The sequence below is a fragment of the Zootoca vivipara genome, chromosome 4 (assembly GCF_965207765.1).
Source record: "Zootoca vivipara chromosome 4, rZooViv2.hap1.1, whole genome shotgun sequence".
NCBI classification, from domain to species: Eukaryota; Metazoa; Chordata; class Lepidosauria; order Squamata; family Lacertidae; genus Zootoca; species Zootoca vivipara.
The window spans coordinates 91,704,846-91,723,540 of record NC_142587.1 but is presented as its reverse complement, the minus strand read 5'-3'; the positions used below and the strand labels follow the sequence as shown (position 1 = coordinate 91,723,540).

Sequence of the window (18,695 nt, the reverse complement as noted above, 5' to 3'; positions counted from 1 at the left end):
AAGACATGTCACTTTTATGAGACATTACCAGTGGGACCCGTGTGGGAAAGATGTGGACCAGTAGCAACTGTGCATCTCCTGTAATGTATAGCTAAGGGCAGTTCTCCCTAGACTTGCAAATTCTAATACGGTGGTTTATATTGGGTTCTGCATGTGGATAGCTCAGTCGGTAGAGCACGAGACTCTTAATCTCAGGGTCGTGGGTTTGAGCCCCATGTTGGGCGAAGGATTCCAGCATTGCAGGGGGTTGATCCTTCCAACTCTACAATTCTATGATTCTGCAATTCTAAACATGCAGGGCTGAATGCTGAACCCTGGAGGATGGCAGCTCTAACAAGTCACACCAAGAACATTTTAACAAAGCATCCCCAAAAGGTAAAAAATAGATGCAAAATGGAGATTTAGCAAGGACAGGTAACAAACAATCCTGGTTACCTGATGCGTTACTTTACTGATCAGTATTGGCTGCTTGATAACCCTTCAAAGGAGACTCTACTGTGAAACTGATGGCTCACAATTCATGATTCTTTCCCTTCACTGGGTGAGAATAGATGATTAGCTGTACCTTGGATATTTATAGTGCACAAAGGCAGCTATTCTTAGGACTCAAACATATTTGCATTTGTAATTAATTTTGCACTCTTTCTCTTGGTTCAAATGAGCATCATTCCCATTATGCCTGCTTTCTGCAACTCAATCAGTTGGCTGCAAGCCTTGAAAACCACACAATCATTTCATGTTTAAGCCAGAAACTCCCTGGACTAACAGGAGGAAATCAGCCTAAAGACGCCCAAGAGATGCTTCCCTTGTAACCAGAGTCCAATTGCAACCAGGGTCGGCTCTATCATTAGACAGCGAGAATCAGCTGCCTCAGGCAGCAGGTGCTGAGGGCCGCACAGTGAGGGGCAGTATTCTACTAAAAAGATGCAAGAATGCAAGGATTCCCACTTGCACAATGGAATTTCCCCCTCCTCGTTCTGCACACCCCATACCCTCCTAGAATCTGTTATAGGAACCCCCAGAACAGATTCAGGGGATGCACCAGCGGAGGAGAGGTGGGAAATTTTCATTGTGCATGCAGAAATCTGTGCGCTATTGGGTCCCTCCAGATGATTTATGGATTGAGCATTCATCCTGATTAGCTTCCACAAATCTTAGATGGAGGTTGGATTACCTCCAATCTTCACTGAGCATACATCCTGGTTTGCTTGCAAGACAGTTGTCATCCTCAGTGCCAGATTTACGTATAAGCTAAACAAGCTATATCTTAGGGCCCCACTCTGTTGGGGGCCCCCAAAAAAATTAAAGGGAAAAAAACCTGGATGCGCTTTCCAAAATATGAGTTTAAAAAACAAATAAAATAAAGCCTACATACAGCAACAGTGTTTTGTGTTGTGTAGGCTCCTAAGATGTAAGTCATGGGCCCCGCCTGTTAGCCTGCTCCCTAAAATATCACTGGTTTGCTCCTTTCTACCTGTATATATAGGGTGCCTACATTCTGCATGGATGGGTTGCATGGCAACGTGTGCAAATGGCTTCAGATACCTATTAGGTCTGTAAATTACCATATAGCATATATTCAACACAAAAAACAGTGACAATTTGTCGTTGACATTACCTTCAGTGGTTTAGGGCCTCATCAAACCTAAATCCGGCCCTGCTTTCACCCCACTTTGCTTACCAGGGTTCTCTACATGTCTTTCTGTTAGCAAACCCACTTTTCATGCATTTTCCCCATCCCTTTCCAAAGCACAAGAAGTCCACGGCTGTTTTCTTACGTGGATTCGTTGCTCCAGGACAAAGGGTGTTAATCCAGTTTAAATGTACAAACCTAAAGTTCTGGTTTGTTTTTGGGCCCCACAGCATACTTGAAGTCTAGGGTGTCCCAGCCCACAATTTAGAAATTACTGCAAATGTACATTTCTCAAGTGCTAAAACCCACCACATCTCCCACTGTAAATTCCTCCCACAGTTCCCCCTACAAATCATCTACTTGTTCCCAAGATATACCCACTGGTAACTGTTTTATTGTTTAATTTTTCTTTAAAAAAGCAATCGAAGCAAACAAATCTCCAGCCTTCAAAGACACAATTGTTTTCAGTGTCTCAAGGCCAAACTACAAGACATCTGTGAGAAAATCTCATGATTTTTACTTTCGAGGGTGGGCATGAGAGCCTTGAATTCAATTAGATGAATGGTGTTTGGGGATCATAGGGATATTTGGGGGGGAGGTGTTTTATTCTGAAGAAGTGCTACTACTGGGGGGGGATTTCATTCAGTTTGCATTTAAAGGCAAACCTGCCAAATTCTCACTGTCTAATACAATATGCAAACCAAAACACAGTCATCCTTTATAATTTGCACTTCTCCAGATTTCGCAATGCCGTTCTCCAACCAAGTAATTTGTACGTAGCTGCCAGAGTTTGGTAGTGCCAAAACTTCCTGTGGCTGCTGTTTTTGTTTGGGGGAACCCAGCCAGATGGACGAGGTAGAAATAAATTATTATTATTATTATTATTATTATTATTATTATTATTATTATTACAGTCGTATCTTGGGTTACGAACAACTCGGGTTACGAACTCCGCAAACCCAGAAGTATTTTCACCGCACACACGTTCTGCTCATGCGCAGAAGTGGTGCACGTGGTTTGCGCATGCGCAAAACGCACAAAACGTGCAAAACGTGGTTTGCGCATGCGCAAAATGGCACTTCGGGTTACGACCATTTCAGGTTACGAACTGCGTCCCGGAACGGATTGTGTTCTTAACCCAAGGTACCACTGTATTATTATTATTATATTTTGTTTTTGTCTTTTTAAGAGTGTTATTTGTCAGTTGGAGACCTTTGGCTACCAAGCAACTAACAATTCTAAAAATCCAAAACCACAAAAACACAAAAATGAATATAGAATGGGTTACAGTGAGCATGGAATGTATACATCGGCAGGGTGTGTGGAGAGACATGCGGAAATGAAACTGCTTTTGAAAACTGTATATTAGGGGGGGAATGCATGGAGATATGTGTATATTAGGAGGAAGTTGCACTAAAATGCTGGCGAGTTTTCATGACGGCTAATAATAATAATAATAATAATAATAATAATAATAATAATAATAATGGCATGTTGTTGTGAAAATGTGGGGAACTGAACTTAAGATTGGAAAAAATGAGAAACCGGGAGAAACTGAAATAGGCACATTCTCTCAGCCCTAGCTATATAGATCAGTGATGCAACACACGTTCTGCACGGACAAGATCCCAGGTTCAATCCCGGCCATCTCCACTTAATAGCCAGCAACAGATTATGCTAGAGACCTTCGAGAGCCACTGCCTGTCATCCTAGATAATACTGAGCTAAAATGGACAAACAGCCTGACTCCATATAAGACATACTGTATTCAACCGAGTATAAACTGCTCCCAAATATAGGCTCCGCTCAGTTTGCATTCAAGCCAGTTTGTGGATGTGGGGGATTGGGTCAATATGGTATAACTATTTTTACTCCACACCGTTTGCTGAATCTTCCCTACATCTTATTAGTCCTGGCGTGGGTGAGGGGGACACCCACACCACGGGGCTAACAGCAGCTTGAGGGGTGGGAAAGAGGCAGCGGCGGCGGAGGAAAGCCGCTCTGGCACCTCGGGGCCTCCGGAGTCTGCCTGCCTCCTCTCACTCAGCCGTCCTACAGCTGGGGGGGGGGAGGCAGCTGGCAGACTGCTTGGGCAGCACAGAGCCTGCGTGCACCCAGCCACCGCATCTCTCCCAGGAGAGACGTGTGGCTCGGGGGAGCTTCAGGACTCAGGATGAGTGCCACCCGGCATTTTGTCACCCCCAGTGCTGGATTTACGTATAAGCTAAACAAGCTATAGCTTAGGGCCCCACTCTCTTGGGGCCCCCCAACAAAAATTAAAAGAAAAAAAACCTGGATGTACATTTCCAAAATGTAAGATAAAAAACAAATAAAATAAAACCTACATACAGCAACAGTGTTTTGTGTTGTGTAGGCTCCTATGACGTAACCAATGGGCCCCTCCTGCTAAACTGCTCCCGAAAATATCACTGGTTTGCTCATTTCTATATACAGTGGTACCTTGGATCTCAAATTTAATCCATTCCAGAAGTCTGTTCCAAAACCAAAGCGTTCCAAAACCAAGGCACGCTTTCCCATAGAAAGTAATGCAAAACGGATTAATCCATTCCAGACTTTTAAAAACAACCCCTAAAACAGCAATTTAACATGAATTTCACTATCTAAGACAGGCATCCCCAAACTGTGGCCCTCCAGATGTTTTGGCCTACAACTCCCATGATCCCTAGCTAAGAGGACCAGTGGTCAGGGATGGTGGGAATTGTAGTCCAAAACATCTGGAGGGCCGAAGTTTGGGGATGCCTGATCTAAGAAGACCATTGATCCATAAAATGAAAGCAATAATCAAGCAATAATCAAAAATGAAAGCACATACATATTTTGTTATGTGCAAATGGCTTTAGATACCTATTAGGTCCATAAATTACCATATAGCATATATTCAACACAAAAAAAACGGCGACAATTTGTTGTTGACAAAGGACAGCTGGACATATAAAGGGGCCCATTACCTTCAGTAGCTTAGGGCCTCATCACACCTATATCCGGCCCTGGTCACCCCCCTCAGTGGTGAAACCTGGCATGACCAGTACCCACCGCATCCCCCCTTCCTCCACCCCTGGAAAGAGGGTCCCCTCCCCACATACTTCATGGAATAAATGTTGGGGTTGCCAACTTTCCTTTTTAAACTTGCCTGGCTCCTATGCCTTTTAATAACAGTATAGCAAGAAGGTGTTGAAACAGGCAAAACTTTGCCTTCTACTTGGTCTCCTTGGTAGGAGAAGTGTTCATCTACTACATTTCGGCGACTCGGGTGCTATAAAAAGGCACAAGAGGAGGGAGTGCTTAAAGGTGGCGAGCCTATGCCAACATGGGAGGCAAAATACTAACCAGCTAAAGTGGCGCAAACTGTAGCCCTAGAACGCAATTGGATCGTTTTAATCAGATTATTTTAAATTCTAGCTAACAAGGTAGAAATGCTGTCTAGCTTTGGAGTGGCTAAGCTGCAGCAATCCATCTCAAGCGGGGGGGGGGGGGAATGCAAATGCATTATAAACATGAGTTTATTATTGTGTCGTGGTTTACGTAATTTCAGGTTTTCCCTCTGCAGTTCCATGACATGAATATCCAGTTGCTTGGGTGGCCTTAGGATAGTGTGATAATTCTGTAGAATGGAGCACAAAGAGGCGCACACAGCACCACTGGAAGCTGAGAGCCCAAAGTCCGCCATTGTGCACAGCTTGTATATCGGTAGAATACTGCACAGTAGTTGATTATAAAGGCACTCAACAGGAAGTCTGGTTTTTGACCCCTGTCCAGTACCTATTGGGAGTTGCATTGTAATAAGAGTCAGATCACTGGTTTCTCCCAGTCCTGCCTGGAGATGCTGGGGATTGAACCTGGGGGCTTTTGCATGCAAAGTTCATTGACTGAGCCACAGACCTTGCATGACAGGATATACTTCCCCTAAGCAAATTGCAGAGAGTTAGCTATGAACCAGACCAGCCTCTTTGTGGCTTTTTCCCAAGCAATGTACTCCTGTGTCAGGGGTGGACCTTGGGGTCTGTGCGATGCCAACATTCAACACCCTCATGGGCAGGCATTCAATTTGCAGTTCCAAAACAATATGCAAATTGGGAAAAGTCGGTGTTATGTACTGAGCTGAATCCTAGAACAATAGGATTCAGAAACAGCGGGAGCTACCCAATCCAACTCCAGGTGGAAGTGAATCCGCAACCTGATTGGCCTGCTGGAGCAGCCAATCAGGCGGCTGGCAGAAGTGAATCTGCTACCTGATTGGCCTGTAGGAGCAGCCAATCAGGCTGCAGGCAGAAGTCAATCCACAATATAATTGGCCCACAGGTGTAGCCCTGAAGTAGCCAATCACGCAAGGCCCATTGTGTAAATAATGTATATAAGCAGATGGTTTTGGGAAAAGAGCCATTCTTCTTCTCCTCTTCTCCTTGATGACTATGAGCTGAATAAAGAGCATGAAATTCACTCTCGACTCCGAGTACATTTCAGTCACCCTTCAAAATTTGCAATGCGATTCAAGTTCTCCAGCCATTTAAGGGGTTCAAAAATGTGTTTACAAGGGTAAAATGTGTATTGAAATGCACACGCTACTGAAAATAACAGGCAACATGTGTTATTTTATTGCTGGAAATTGCTTTACAAAGCTAGCATATGCTTGGCAAAAAGGCATGCAGAAATATGTGTAAGGAGAACTGTACTTAAGATTGGGGAAATAAGAAACTGAGACAATCCAAAATACAGTCAAACCTTGGTTGTCAAACATAATCCGTTCCAGAAGTCTGTTTGGCTTCCGAAATGTTCGACAACCGAGGCGCGGCTTCCGACTCAAACAGAAGCTGCGTCGGACATTCAGCTTCCGAAAAACATTCGAAAACCAGAGCATTTACTTCCAGGTTTTCAGCGTTTGGGAGCCGAAACGTTCCAAAACAGAGGCGTTTGGGAGCCGAGGTTTGACTGTACTGTATACAAATTAATCCATCCCTACTTATGAGCTCCTGAAGAGCATAACTAACTATTGCAAACTGACACCAACTTTGTACTAGCATATTTTAAATTTGCCAGAATGTGTCTGGTTATACTTTCTGGATGAGACATAGACATAACTGGTGGTTGAAGACTTGTTTTCTTCTTCTCTTCTCCTGCCCGCCTCAACAATATATCACAGCTTCTATAGCCTACTTATAGTAAGGGTATTTAAAATATGAGAATTCTTATAGTGTCCTCTTTTCTGCTCTTCAAAATATGGCAACTCTAGAGTTGCTAGATTTGCCATTCTAGATGGTTCAGCTCCTACCCTGGGTCTCTAGAAGCTAGGCTCTTCTCTCTAAACTGGGAGTTGAAATGCTAGAGATGTTCCGTCAATGAATATGGGAGCTGCAGTTGTTGTTGGGGGGGGGTTGTCCTTAGAATCTGGTATACTAATTGTAAACTCATTATCTGAGTTATGGTCCTCATGTAGCCAAAAGGAAACCCGAAGATTTGCGGAAAATATTTACAAAAACCCTACAAGAGGAACTCAAAAACATTCAAATGAGGACTGAGGACCGAGCGTGCTCAGTGGCCGTGAAATGTTGGCGATCGGAAGAAAAGGAACATGGCACACTGCAACCTTTTATTGCAGTTTCTCCGTTTGATTTTCCCACCCCCCACCCGCAGAACTATATAGTTCTCAGTGGTGATTGAAAGACTATATTAAACAAATTCTGAGACTCCTGTGTTATTCACGCATACCTGGGAATAAGTCTCAAGGAAATAGGTGCCTGCAATAGATGGAGCTGTAAATGTGTGGCACAGCCTTGCCCAATGGCTTATTTCTTCCACTGCATCTGCTTTGCAATTTCTTAACAGGGTGAGCTGTGCCACTTTGTATTCGAACTAGCTCACCATGTCTAAGTGAGATCACTCTTTGTCGGCACAATCACAGAGAGCATCCCTGTAGTTAAAGTGTTTTTCAGTCATCCAATTATCCCGCAGAACAAACAGAATAAGCCCTAGATTTTGGTGCTATTGTTTACAACCATGATCCAAACGTGAGCTATATCTCAACAGTATGCAAGGCAAAACGGTATGCCACACAGGCTAAGACTGCCACGTGATGCAGCAGAAAATTAAAGCCTTGTCAATAACATGGGACTTCTGACACAGACCCCACTGCCTTGTTAAGTCTGCAAAGAGCCACCTAAAAGCCATTAGCAGGGAAGGGATTATTATTGGGGGGGGGGTATATTAGAAGGGCAAAATAACATATTAGGAAGCCAAAATGTATTGTCTTTCAAAACAGTTTTAGACCACCTGATGTTTCCCATCTGGCAGCTTTGTAAATATCTGCATCATAAGAGCTAAGTGGGAATGGGGGACTGAAAAGTATGGGCAACATTTGTTTACCCATAAAGCAAAGTTGTCAACATATATTGAGCTAAAAGTGCTATAATTCAAGCTGATTTTCAGCCCACCAAAAGCACCAATCTATATACGTTAACTAATATTTCCCCCCATGAATGCAAGACATAAACTTTACTCCTCTACTGGCATTAAAAACAATACTTTTCTTGAGCATTGCAGTATCAAGCAAACACATTTTCTCCGTCACACATTTCCAAAAGAAGAGCCCTCCTGAATCAGTCCCAAAAGCCCATCAAATCTGGTGCCTTGTTTTCATAGCAGCTAACTAGATGTACTTTACTAAGCCCACACCACAATGAGATCCTGCATGCCATAGTGATCTCCCAACAACTTGTAGATTGCCACTGGCTGGCATTCAGAGACATACTGCCTCCAACCAGGGAGGGAAAAACTTAAGCCTTATGAATTTTTTTCTACTGCTCTTTTCAAGCCACCCAGGTTGGTGGCAATCAGTAGATCTTGTGGAAATGAATTCCTTAGTTTAACTTTGCACTGTATGAAGAAGTAACTTCTTTTGTCCTGAATCTTCACCCAGCTTCATTGGATGACCCCCCCAATTTTAATATTATATGTGTGTGTGAGAGAGAAGATTCAATCTATTTGCTCTGCGCTATGCACAGTCTTATACACCTCTGTAATGTTCTTCCTTACTCGCCTTTTATAAACTAAAAAAAAAACCCAAACAAACCCAAATATTGTCACTTTTCCTCATGGGGGAATTGCTCTAGCCCAGGTGTGGGGAAACTTTCGGTTTTGCAGACGTGGTTGAACTACAACTCCCATCATGCATCACCATTAGCCATGCTGTCTGGGGCTGATGGGAACTGTAGTTCAGCAACAGTTGGAAGGGCAAAGGTTCCTGACACCTGCTCTAGCCCCACCCCCACCCCAATCTCTCCCTAAAAGAAACAAAAACAAAACCCCTGATCTCAATATCCTGTTTGAGGCACAGCAAGCAGAACCATGCACAATATTCCAAGTGCTATCGCATCACAGATTTGTATGGTTATAGCATTACAATTCTGTCAGTTTTATTTTCACTCCCTTTCCTAATGATCCATAACCCTCCATCCTTGTTTTGCTTGTGTTTAGTAGGGGGTAGACGACAAATTATGGAACTTGTTCCAATAATAATAATAATAATAATAATTTATATCCCACCCATCTGGCTGGGTTTCCTAGATCCAGTTTAATTCACCTGCCCACAATAAGCACAATATGTTCGTGTAGACTGGTCCTGTCTATACAGCCAAGCAGTAAAGCTTTTCTGGGAATTTACTACTTAAAGACTCCAGGTGGAGAACCACGTTTGAACACAAGAAACTTCTTTATATACCAAGTGAGACCACAGGTCCATCTTGGCCAGTGAACAGAAGCCAACTTGAAAACTAGATCTGAATTTGCCTTTCTGTACAATGACCAATGTGCTCACCATCATTCTCCCCCCGCCAACTTTTTCCCATTTAAAGTATTATTCATGTAATTTTTATTTTATTTTTCAATGACTGATATGCCAAGGTTTTCGTGGGATCCCCTGCAAATTCTATTTACAAAAGAAAACGCTGACCATTCCTACAGCTCCCTTGCTGTGATTCTGTGCCAAAGGGGTTTTATAATCCACTCATCCACAACCTGTACATTTAAAAAAAAATAAAAGTAGGGTTGTTGTTTTTTGGCCTCCACCCACTTTTGTACTCCAGTCCCACTGATCGTGGGGACAGCCACCCCTGTCCAGCAACTTGGCTGCCAGCACTCCTACATAAATTAAAACCTCACATCTGGCCTCCGTAAACTGCCTTTTTTCCTTCTGTGTCCTTGTAACAAAATTATACGAAGTAAACAAAACAGTGGAGAAATATTCCAAATTCCTTTCACTCAACACCCCCCCCCCAAAAAAAAACCTGAAAATTTTACTGGCAAATAAAAGGCCACTGACAGCAAGAGATTTCTCAAAGGGGAAATGGTAGGGATTGATTTCCCATGGAATCCCACTGGGGACTGCTTCATAATTTCCCTTTTTACACAGAAGACCTATTGTTGTATTTGCATACACAGGCAAGCACACTGCATGGATTATCTCTTCTCTCACTTGCCAGCGGAATTGCCCAGCGTGCCAACCCTGATTACCTAATATTTAACCATGGTTGTCCAATATCCCATGGAGCTGTGATGCTATTGATGCTTGAAGAACTGGCCTCTGTTGCCCTGCTTAGCACAACTATCTTTTTCTTCTTTTTATTAATTTTTTTTGACTTTTTAAAACAGCCGCTGCCTTAAGAGTTACAAAAATGCATTTTTAAAAAGCTGACTTATTGCTGCACAACAGCAAGTGTCCACGACACCATGCTCATGAAAGGTAGGGGGACATTTGGCAGGGTGAGCGTAGTGAAGGGTAAACTCCAACCTTTCTCCCACCCTTGGAACTGGAGAAGTGGCAGGGTTTCATCCCCACACTTCAACTATGCTTGAGATACTCTGTGTGCCTTAGAAATGCCTGGGGGGCAGGTGGCCTTGCAAATGCGCTGTGCACGTGTGTTCCTTGGAAGCCCCACTGCTGCCGCAATCCCCACTTTCAATAGGGGGGCTGGGGCTTGTTCCTTTTCATCTTGCACTTGGGCATGAAACACAACTCTTAAGTGATCCCTGAACTCTTCTCCAGCATCAACCTTGGAATTAAACGTGCTGTGACAATACCTTACCCCCTTGGCACAGCCCATGCAATGTGCATTCCAGTGCACAAAGACTTAAGAACAGCTCTCATGTATACATGAGAAAAGATTTGATCAGCAAATGAATGCCCCGTCCAAATAACAAACGAAACGAAGAGGGGCTATACGCTTATCCATAATGTGCATTTGAGCAATCCATGCCAACCTGTCTTCCTGAGATTCCTTATTAGCACAATACGTCTTCTTTTTTTGCAAGGTGGGGGGGGGGGGAAATCTGTGCCAATATTTCTTGAGCTAAATTTAATAGACTTTCAGTGGAAATCCTCAGAAGCAAGTTTCACTGAGTTCAATGTGCCACTGCAAATCTTGTCCCTAACACAAGCCATGAACATTAAAGGATATTTGACTACTGCTACTAGTAGTTTACTAACAATGTTTAACTACTGTAAATGTACATAACCTCACTACTAAGTTAATATATGAGTTACAGGACTCACAGTGAATGCTACCAGTTTATACACCACTTCTAAGTATGTTCTGTTAACAGAGCAGTCAGCTCCTGAATGTTTCAGACACTGTTTGGTCATCTTAACATCCATGCAAAGTATTACCTTTACAGCTGCTTGCTTGTTCAGATACACCGTTAAGCAGGATGATTCTGGACATTACTGGTAACAACTTTTGTGAAAAGTCTTCTCTGGATGCTATAAGCTAGCCCTACCATTAGGCAAGCAGAGATATATTGTGAGTCAATATTAAAGGGCAGCAATTCAATTATTTAGCTTTCTATGGATTGGATCCAAGCTCCCTTCCTGAGAGAAGAAACCTTCCTTGGTCGGAGGAAGGATCCAATACTTTAATTGTATCACCATTTAGATTTTCTGCTCAGGCACCAAAATCTCACACAGTCTTGGTTGGGGGCCTCTGTTTATGCTTCTTGGCTTTCCTCAGCTGATTAGGATGAATATTATTCATTATAAACGGGATTGCCATGCTATTCTGCAAGTTGTATATTTAAGACAACTTTAAATTAATCTGAAACAAGTTTAGGGTCCTTACGACTTCAGACATCTCAGCTATATTTCTGTAACATGAAATAATACATTACTGGGAGATATGCTTGTTTAATGTAGAAAGGCTGTTCTTTAATATTGCAAATCACTTGGCTTTCTTGGCCAGATTAGGTTATGCTTGAACTAAAATAGAAAAGACAATTGCCATCTACATGTTTTAAAAAACTGCTATGTTGGAACTAATGCAACAAGAGAGCAAAGCCCCCATGTGAGAGGACAACCAGTTTTTCTTGGTATATGTGCAGATAACTTCAGGGGGAAAGTTATTCTGTGTGAGAAAGCTTGGAAGAAATGTTCCCAAAATCAAGGAGCTAGTTAACATCACAAGGTTTTTAAGGTGCTTATGGATGCAAAAAAAGAGTGCATGTGATTGCCTCAGTCCAGGGCTCCATCTGCACTCTGAAACTGCATGCTGTGTTTTTGCCCAAACATTAATTTCAGTACAGGAGGCAGCTCAGCCTAGTGATCCCTGTGTCTGTATGTGCCGAGCCTCCCTTTGATTCGGCGTGAATGAGTAAGTTCTTGCATGCGTGTGATAGGAGATCTCGTAGATTACAAAAAGTGGCAACGTAATCACTGTTTCTGGCACAGACACCAGAAATGTTAGCCTTGTCCTAAGAATGCTTATCCTGTGCTTTTATTCTAAGTAAACAACCGCTTGACAGGAGAAATGCCAGCACAGCTCCAGGCTTTCCAAGGCACGTTTCTCAGAACAGGCACCATAGTCATCATCAAGAGTTCTAATTATTGTGGCAAATGAGCAATAGCGACACCACCGCCAGTAAGAGAAGCCACACCATTTTCTAAAAAATGTGTTGCACCTCCTTTGATCATGGCTGCTATTAAAGGGAAATATCCCTGCTTTTCACAGGGCAGGGACTGATGGCGACATTGAACATGCGAAGCTGTAACGTGTTCAAAGTCAGACCACTGGTGCATGTAGCTCAGTTGTATCTGTTATTCTGTTTTGACTGGTGGTACTCTCCAGGGTCTCAGGAAAGGTTTCAACCCTAACCCTAACCGAAAAACAGCTTGCCGAGGTTATGTCACACTGTAGCGTAACCCAAAAACACAACCCAGAGCTATGCAAATAGGATTCCCAGTGGGTTAAAATGCAGGGAGCAAGCCAATTGTGTCCCTAGGCCTATCTCCCAAAGAAGTGAATGGTTGCCATTCCTACAAGGAAAAGGAAAAGCATTGGGGATGCTAGTAAGCAGGGGGGGGGGGGTAAGTGTCTCTATGTGCAGAAGAACAAAGATGCATTATAAGAACTCCACCCCCAACAACAGCCAAGCCCTCCCTTCATAAGACCCCCCTCATCTTTATGATGAGCATCTCACTGTTGTTATATATCATATACACATTTTTGTAAAATGTAGTTGGGAAATGTAGTGCTACTTAAAAAAAATCTGCTTAGCTACAGCTACACAACTCCCAACACTACTTCATTATTAGATAACTTTAAAAAAAAATTATTCAAATCATATTGTTTTCATGAGCAGTTTTATTTTACATATAAACCTTGTTGTGGGAAATCTTGAAACATATTCCATGTATTTTATTGGCTAAATGATGGCTATGACAGGAATACTGTTGCACTTTTTAGAAATATATCTAAAGTAATGAAAAATGACAAATCTGAAAGATTTTATCATTTTAGTGTACCATTAAATACTGATTTGAATTATTATTATTATTTTTAAAAAATCAAGTCTTACTTAGAAGCTATTCCATAAACCCTAAGCCCACAAATTTACTTCAGAGAAATTCTATTTATTTATTTTTATTTAAAAATGGTTACTGTTGGAATTATTGTATGTACAAGATTGCAGGGTTTCTCATTCCTATACCCCACCCACAGCCACCTTGGTACTACATAAACTACAAAGGTTTGTGAGAAACCAGCATTCGAGATCAAAATGTGTCCTAGCAGATTTTAAAACATTCCAGTTGAAGTAAAGAATCCTTTTGCATGAAAAACAAAATGCATGAAATGCTTCTCTTTCACCTCTCCACAGAAAAACAAACAAACAACAATTTCATTCTCCCATTCAAATGCTTTTAATGTAAAACTGCATGTATGAGAAATCCAGTTTGTTAAAAAGATAAGACAAAAATGAGATAGGAAGCTTCATAGCCCACCTTTCTTCTTGACCGGCATTCTCGCTGTTATTTCTGGCACTGGACGCAAACACTTATTTACCGGTATCAACAGAGTCCCGCTGGGATTGACTTGTAAGGTCAGAAGTCTGCCATCCAATTCAAAACACACAGTTCAGCTTTGGAACAGAGCTCTACATCTTCATCTCCCACAATGGCACTCACAGTTTTTGTCCAGTTAAAAACTTCCAACACAACCCATGGAAACAGCAAGGAAGAAAAAAGTTTAAGAGAATTTTTGCCAGAGCACTTGTCAAAATCTGTAAAATATTTCCCAATCTACAAAAATATACAAGAGAAAACACTCGTCAGCCTACAAAATTGTATAAGATTCTCTCTTATGACAGCATAGGGGCTTTTTTTTTAAAAGAAGTTATGTGAATGTAGGAAATACAATTAAGGCACAGTCCAAGTCTTGGCAGTCCAAATGATCCACTTCAACACATTCCAGCATCACCCAAGTTTAAAACCAGTTCTCAAATAATCCAAATAAACGTCCGAGGAAGACAGAAGAGCTTGAAAGAGACGTTTTTTGCTGCAATCACAGGTGACTTTTGCCAGTTAGCTACAGCACTGGATGCACACAATGGTCTTCTGCGTATTAGGAGAGGAAAAAAACCTCCCAGGTTTCATTCGGCTACAAAACAGCAGTCACTTTCATTTTTATTTTCTCCACCCAGCTTTCTGGCCTTTATTGTCCTCTGATCTTTGCTTGTATTAAGCCCAAGAGGATTGAAAGCAATCCCTCAGCATGGAATTATTAAAGTGACAGTGCTATTCACAGGGCAGGCTGGTGGAGCAGACTGTTGTACACAGGAGTCATTGACTGCTTGCCATTTCACTCTTTGCTCAGCAGCAGCTGCCTAATGAGAGAGGAGCAAAGTTGTAGCAGAGCTTCTCCAAATGTTATGCAGAGATGTTAGAATATTAACAGAGCAGGCCATGAAGTCAGTCGGGAGTTCTCCCGTTTGCAGCTGGCTGGCCTCGCCATAACCTCCTATTTTCCTTCTTTTTTTTCCTGCAAAGGGAAAAAAATGCAATGACAGTTTTTCCCTTCCAAAACATTGAAAATAAAGGATTAAGGGGGGAACGAGTCTCCAAATATGACACTTTATACATGTGAAGCACAATGGTGCATCTTACATGTAACCCTGCACTGCATCTTCAAAGGGTGAAAATGGTGCAATAAGTTAGTGGGAGAGATGGGCAAATCCTAGTGTACAGTGCAGCAATGGAAGGATTAGAGTAATAAACTAAGTGCAGACATTTAAAGTAGCCTTGTATTTAACCACTTGCCTGGTAGGTGACCAGGAATTCCATGCAGGTGCGTTAGCTGGCTGCTGGAAGAGGGACTGACTGACTGCTTCATCCCTCCACCACCAGCCCATTTGCACCCCAACCCCCCACCTAAGAGACTAACAGCACATAACATCTTTCCATGATGGCTGTGAAGGAGGGGGCACAGGCAGTACTGCAAGTTAGTAAAACTTTTTTCAGGCCAGTAACATTTGGGGGGTTTGTTTACAATGCTGACTTTAGGAAGCCAAGTAAAATAAATTAAAGTTTGAGGAAGGCTGTTTAGAAGAAGTGGACAGCTTGGTTTCAAGTGAAATTCTGTGCAAGCTGGGAAGAGGTGACTGATGAGGTGTGGCAAGAGTAGAGTCAATGTCCATATGAAAGCTGAACTTGAGAAGGAAAACATAAAGGAGATAGGAATTGAGAACACTGTCCATTAAAACAGCAGGGAAGTAATCAGGGTTTAGGAAGCAGAAAATGTTAAGAAGGGAATATAAAGGTAGCAGAAGGTAGAATCAGAGCTAGCAGAAGAGGGTGAATGAGAGTGACTGGGACAAGTTACAAGTTGATGGCATTCAGAAAATTAGGATTCAAGAGTTGTGGAGAACAGGGTAGAGATGCATGTGAAGAAGAGTGTGCAAGGAGCTGAGTCAGTGAAGGACCAAAGATCAGGAAGCAAGTTCAACAGAGCGCTACTTGTGAAACAGTGTAGTATAGAAAGTTGACTGTAGCAACAGAGCAGAGTCACACAATGAAGTTGGGTTGCAGCTGTGGCTGTAAAATAGCAATGGATGCACATGCAGGTGGGTCGGTGTGTATCAATGAGAACACCTGGGGCTAGGCCATTGGGGTTTTCAGCATAGGAGCAGGGTTCAGGAACTGGACCAGCATTAAGAAAGTAGTTGGATAATTGTGTGGAAAAAGCACAAGGGTGTAGTAAAGATGCATTATGTATTTTATGTGGAACAGCTGTGTAGAGACCTGGGTCCTTGAGTGACAAGTAGAATCATCAGATATGCAAGCTTGAGGGGGACTGTCACCATTGTAGAAACATGGAAGGTTTGAGGATGTGGAAAAGGAGACTGATTGCAGGAGCAGCGGGCTACATGAAGCAGTACTCTGTGTTTCCACAGAGCGAAAGGACATGAAAGGATTAGATAAGTGGGTCATGTATAAGGATCTGAAGGGATATTGGATAAACAGAGTATAAAGGCAGGATGTGCCCAATGGTGTGAAGTTGCAAAAAATAAAATAAAAAAGGTTATGTAGGAAATATGGCAGCTGTGTCAGTACAACTACAAGCATTGTGGGAAGAAACTGAGTGGTTGTGAAGGATAACATGAAACAGTGTCAAATGTACACAAGTGGCCAAAGTGGGTTTCAGGGGAATTTTTTTTTAAAAAAAAGGTTCAGAAATGCAGGTGAGGGACCGAGGTAGATGTTGCATGAAGTGATAGTTAACTGCATGCATACAAAGGGAATTTAAATTGATATAGTATAAAGGTCTGCAGATGCCAGACCCCTGAATGTTGCCATCTGCCTCGTCCCTTCAGCTGCAAAAGCAGAGTGTGGAGGGAGTGGCTGCTGTTAGCAGCAAGGTATGAGCCAGCAAGGTGGACTGCGAAAAGAACTAGTGACAGGGCAGAAAACCCATAAGAAGATGGGATGGACTGGGACCACTGCAGCGTTCAAAACTCCCACTGTTCTAGGCACGTTTTGCAACAGGGAATTTCATTAATGCGAGCAGTTTCTGAACTCTGGGCCCATTACTGCGTCTACGATTTCAGATTAAAACTGCCACTGCTGGAAGAAAAGGAGGAACTTTTTCTGCCTCCCCACTTCCAGACACTCTCTGAAGACTGGAGAAGGGACCCTCATAAGAATATTAGAGGACCACGCAGGGGAAGTATGGCTTTGATTTTTTGCAGTCTTCAGATAAGGACTAGACAATGTGAAAAATGAATATATGATTTTAGCTGCAGTTCATTAATTTTCAGCTTTGTATTTTTATATAAAAAGTGTGCCTACACACAGTTGCAGCACCCATAACCTGGGTTTAAGGCAGGGGTCCCCAAACTAAGGCCCGGGGGCCAGATGCGGCCCAATCGCCTTCTCAATCCAGCCTGCAGACGGTCCGGGAATCAGCATGCTTTTCCATGAGTAGAATGTGTCATTTTATTTAAAATGCATCTCTGGGTTATTTGTGGGGCATAGGAATTTGTTCATTTTTTCTTCAAAATATAGTCCGGCCCCCCACAAGGTCTGAGGGACAGTGGACTGGCCCCCTGCTGAAAAAGTTTGCTGACCCCTGGTTTAAGGTGTCATTTAGGTTTCATATCTCAGTTTCTAACACTGGACCAGTGACCAGGCAAGATTCACTATGTGTGGGGTGGTTCTAGGAGAAAAATGAAGTGAGCCGGGTCAGTAACTGCTGCTGGGGCTGGTGATCACTTTACAAGGCAGACTAGTTAGTGTACTAATGGTGGCAAAGAGTGGAGCAAGCAGAAAACAGAGGCAGGGCCTGATGCAAGTTTTTTGGGGGGTGGGGGAAGAGACCAATGTGAAGTGGCCAGAAACTGAGAAGAGAAGACAATTCCAGAGGGGCGGTGAGTTAACCTTTGACTCAATAGCCTCAACCAACCACTCAGTCCCTGCTCCTGCCAACCTAGCAGTTCGAAAGCACGTCAAAGTGCAAGTAGATAAATAGGTACCGCTCCGGCAGGAAGGTAAACAGTGTTTCCATGCGCTGCTCTGGTTCGCCAGAAGTGGCTTAGTCATGCTGGCCACATGACCCGGAAGCTGTACACCGGCTCCCTCGGCCAATAAAGCGAGATGAGCACCGCAACGCCAGAGTAGCATAGCTGCCAAGTTTTCGCTTTTCTCGCGAGGAAGCCTATTCAGCATAAGGGAAAATCCCTGTAAAAAAGGGATAACTTGGCAGCTATGCAGAGTAGTCCGTGACTGGACCTAATGGTCAGGGGTCCCTTTACCTTTTATGTACTACTTACAATATGCATTAGTTAAGCCAGCCCTGCTGAGTTTGCTCCCCTCGCCTTGTTCACTAAGGGGAAGGGCTGGACATCTATCCTGAAGTCCTACCCTGACAGCACCAGTGGGAAAGATTCCAATGAGGCAGAGAAAAGTTGTGGGGAAGGGAATAAATAAATAAAAAGGGAGATAATTTTGTTGTAAGGTGGGCTAATGGGGTGGGGGCAACCAGAAGATGTTATGTGATGGTGGGAAGTATTGGGTTGCTTTTTTAACATGGGTGCTTGGGATAGAGTGGCGGGAAAAAAGCCAGCGAGGGAGGGAGGCTTGTGATGTGGTGGGGAGAGCTGGGGTGGTCCCACAAGCAAGAAGCACCCCCTTGTCTGACAGGACCGAGCATGGAGCTGCTAGAGTATGGGAAGTGCCATTTCCACCCCCTAAATTCACACATGGTGTATCTGTCTGGCAAGGGCTGGCCTG

At 43.0% G+C, this 18,695-nt stretch overlaps 1 protein-coding gene across 4 annotated transcripts in view; it reads right to left on the bottom strand.

The window, feature by feature from the left end:
• The window catches only part of DLG2 (discs large MAGUK scaffold protein 2), an 835,907-nt gene that overhangs the window by 816,305 nt on the left and 907 nt on the right, over positions 1-18,695 (bottom strand). For all 4 annotated transcript variants that reach the window (XM_088668833.1, XM_088668834.1, XM_088668835.1 and 1 more), the window contains exon 2: positions 13,914-14,949. In XM_088668833.1, the coding sequence (XP_088524959.1) occupies positions 13,914-13,932 (19 nt within the window). In that variant the 5' untranslated portion in view covers positions 13,933-14,949. The remainder of the gene's footprint in view (positions 1-13,913; positions 14,950-18,695) is intronic.